Source organism: Sinocyclocheilus grahami, unplaced genomic scaffold (assembly GCF_001515645.1).
Source record: "Sinocyclocheilus grahami isolate Dianchi unplaced genomic scaffold, SAMN03320097.WGS_v1.1 scaffold2327.1, whole genome shotgun sequence".
Lineage (NCBI taxonomy): Eukaryota > Metazoa > Chordata > Actinopteri > Cypriniformes > Cyprinidae > Sinocyclocheilus > Sinocyclocheilus grahami.
The window spans coordinates 45,130-45,824 of record NW_015507506.1 but is presented as its reverse complement, the minus strand read 5'-3'; the positions used below and the strand labels follow the sequence as shown (position 1 = coordinate 45,824).

The following is a 695-nucleotide window of genomic DNA, read 5'->3' as shown; positions in this document are numbered from 1 at the left end:
TGTGTGTGCGTGAGAGAGAGAGAGAGAGTGTGTGTGTGTGTGTGTTTAGATTCTAAATCTGACCTTGTTGTGAAGGTCCAGGTTGAGTAACTCTTGGTGATTTCCTTCTTCTCTTCCTACACAACACTGTCAGCGCCATGAGGAAGATGACCAGCATAATGAGTAACCCAACAGAGATGTAGATGACAGAGCCTGTGTGCAATACATCACCTGTTACACACATTTAATGTCCTTTATTACACGGCTTCTGGAATACTTGATTCTGATTGGTCAATCGCGCCATCCAGCGGTATGTTATTCCCAGATAACAGTTGCCAAATTGAATAACACACCACTTATCCGGATACTACGAGTTATCTTGACCGGTACTACTCTTATATGCTTAACGAGTCACTCCGCTATCGTGTGACTGAAAACACTTAACCACCGCGTGTTGCAATGGAAGACTTCAGCATTAATTTCAACATATATTGTAAAAACAAATCTTTTTAGCCGTGTAATAAGCGGGATAATATACATCCAGCCGGTTGTTATCTCAGAATAAACCCCTTCAGGCTGATACAAGACAGTCAATATAGTACAACAATGACAATACAGTCCTGATTACCCTGTCGGGGTTTATTCTGAGGTATCAACCGGCTGGATGTACATCCCAGCTAACAGGGAACGTTACCAGAACATTCACTAACGTTCTT

The 695-nt window shown here is 42.2% G+C and overlaps 1 protein-coding gene across 1 annotated transcript in view; it reads right to left on the bottom strand.

Moving 5' to 3' along the window:
• LOC107574752 (serine-rich 25 kDa antigen protein-like) overlaps positions 1 to 189 on the bottom strand; it is a 2,731-nt gene extending 2,542 nt beyond the window's left edge. The window contains exon 1 of the mRNA XM_016261195.1: positions 64 to 189. Within this exon, the coding sequence (XP_016116681.1) occupies positions 64 to 157 (94 nt within the window). The 5' untranslated portion in view covers positions 158 to 189. The remainder of the gene's footprint in view (positions 1 to 63) is intronic.
• Between the last annotated feature and the right edge of the window lie 506 nt (positions 190 to 695).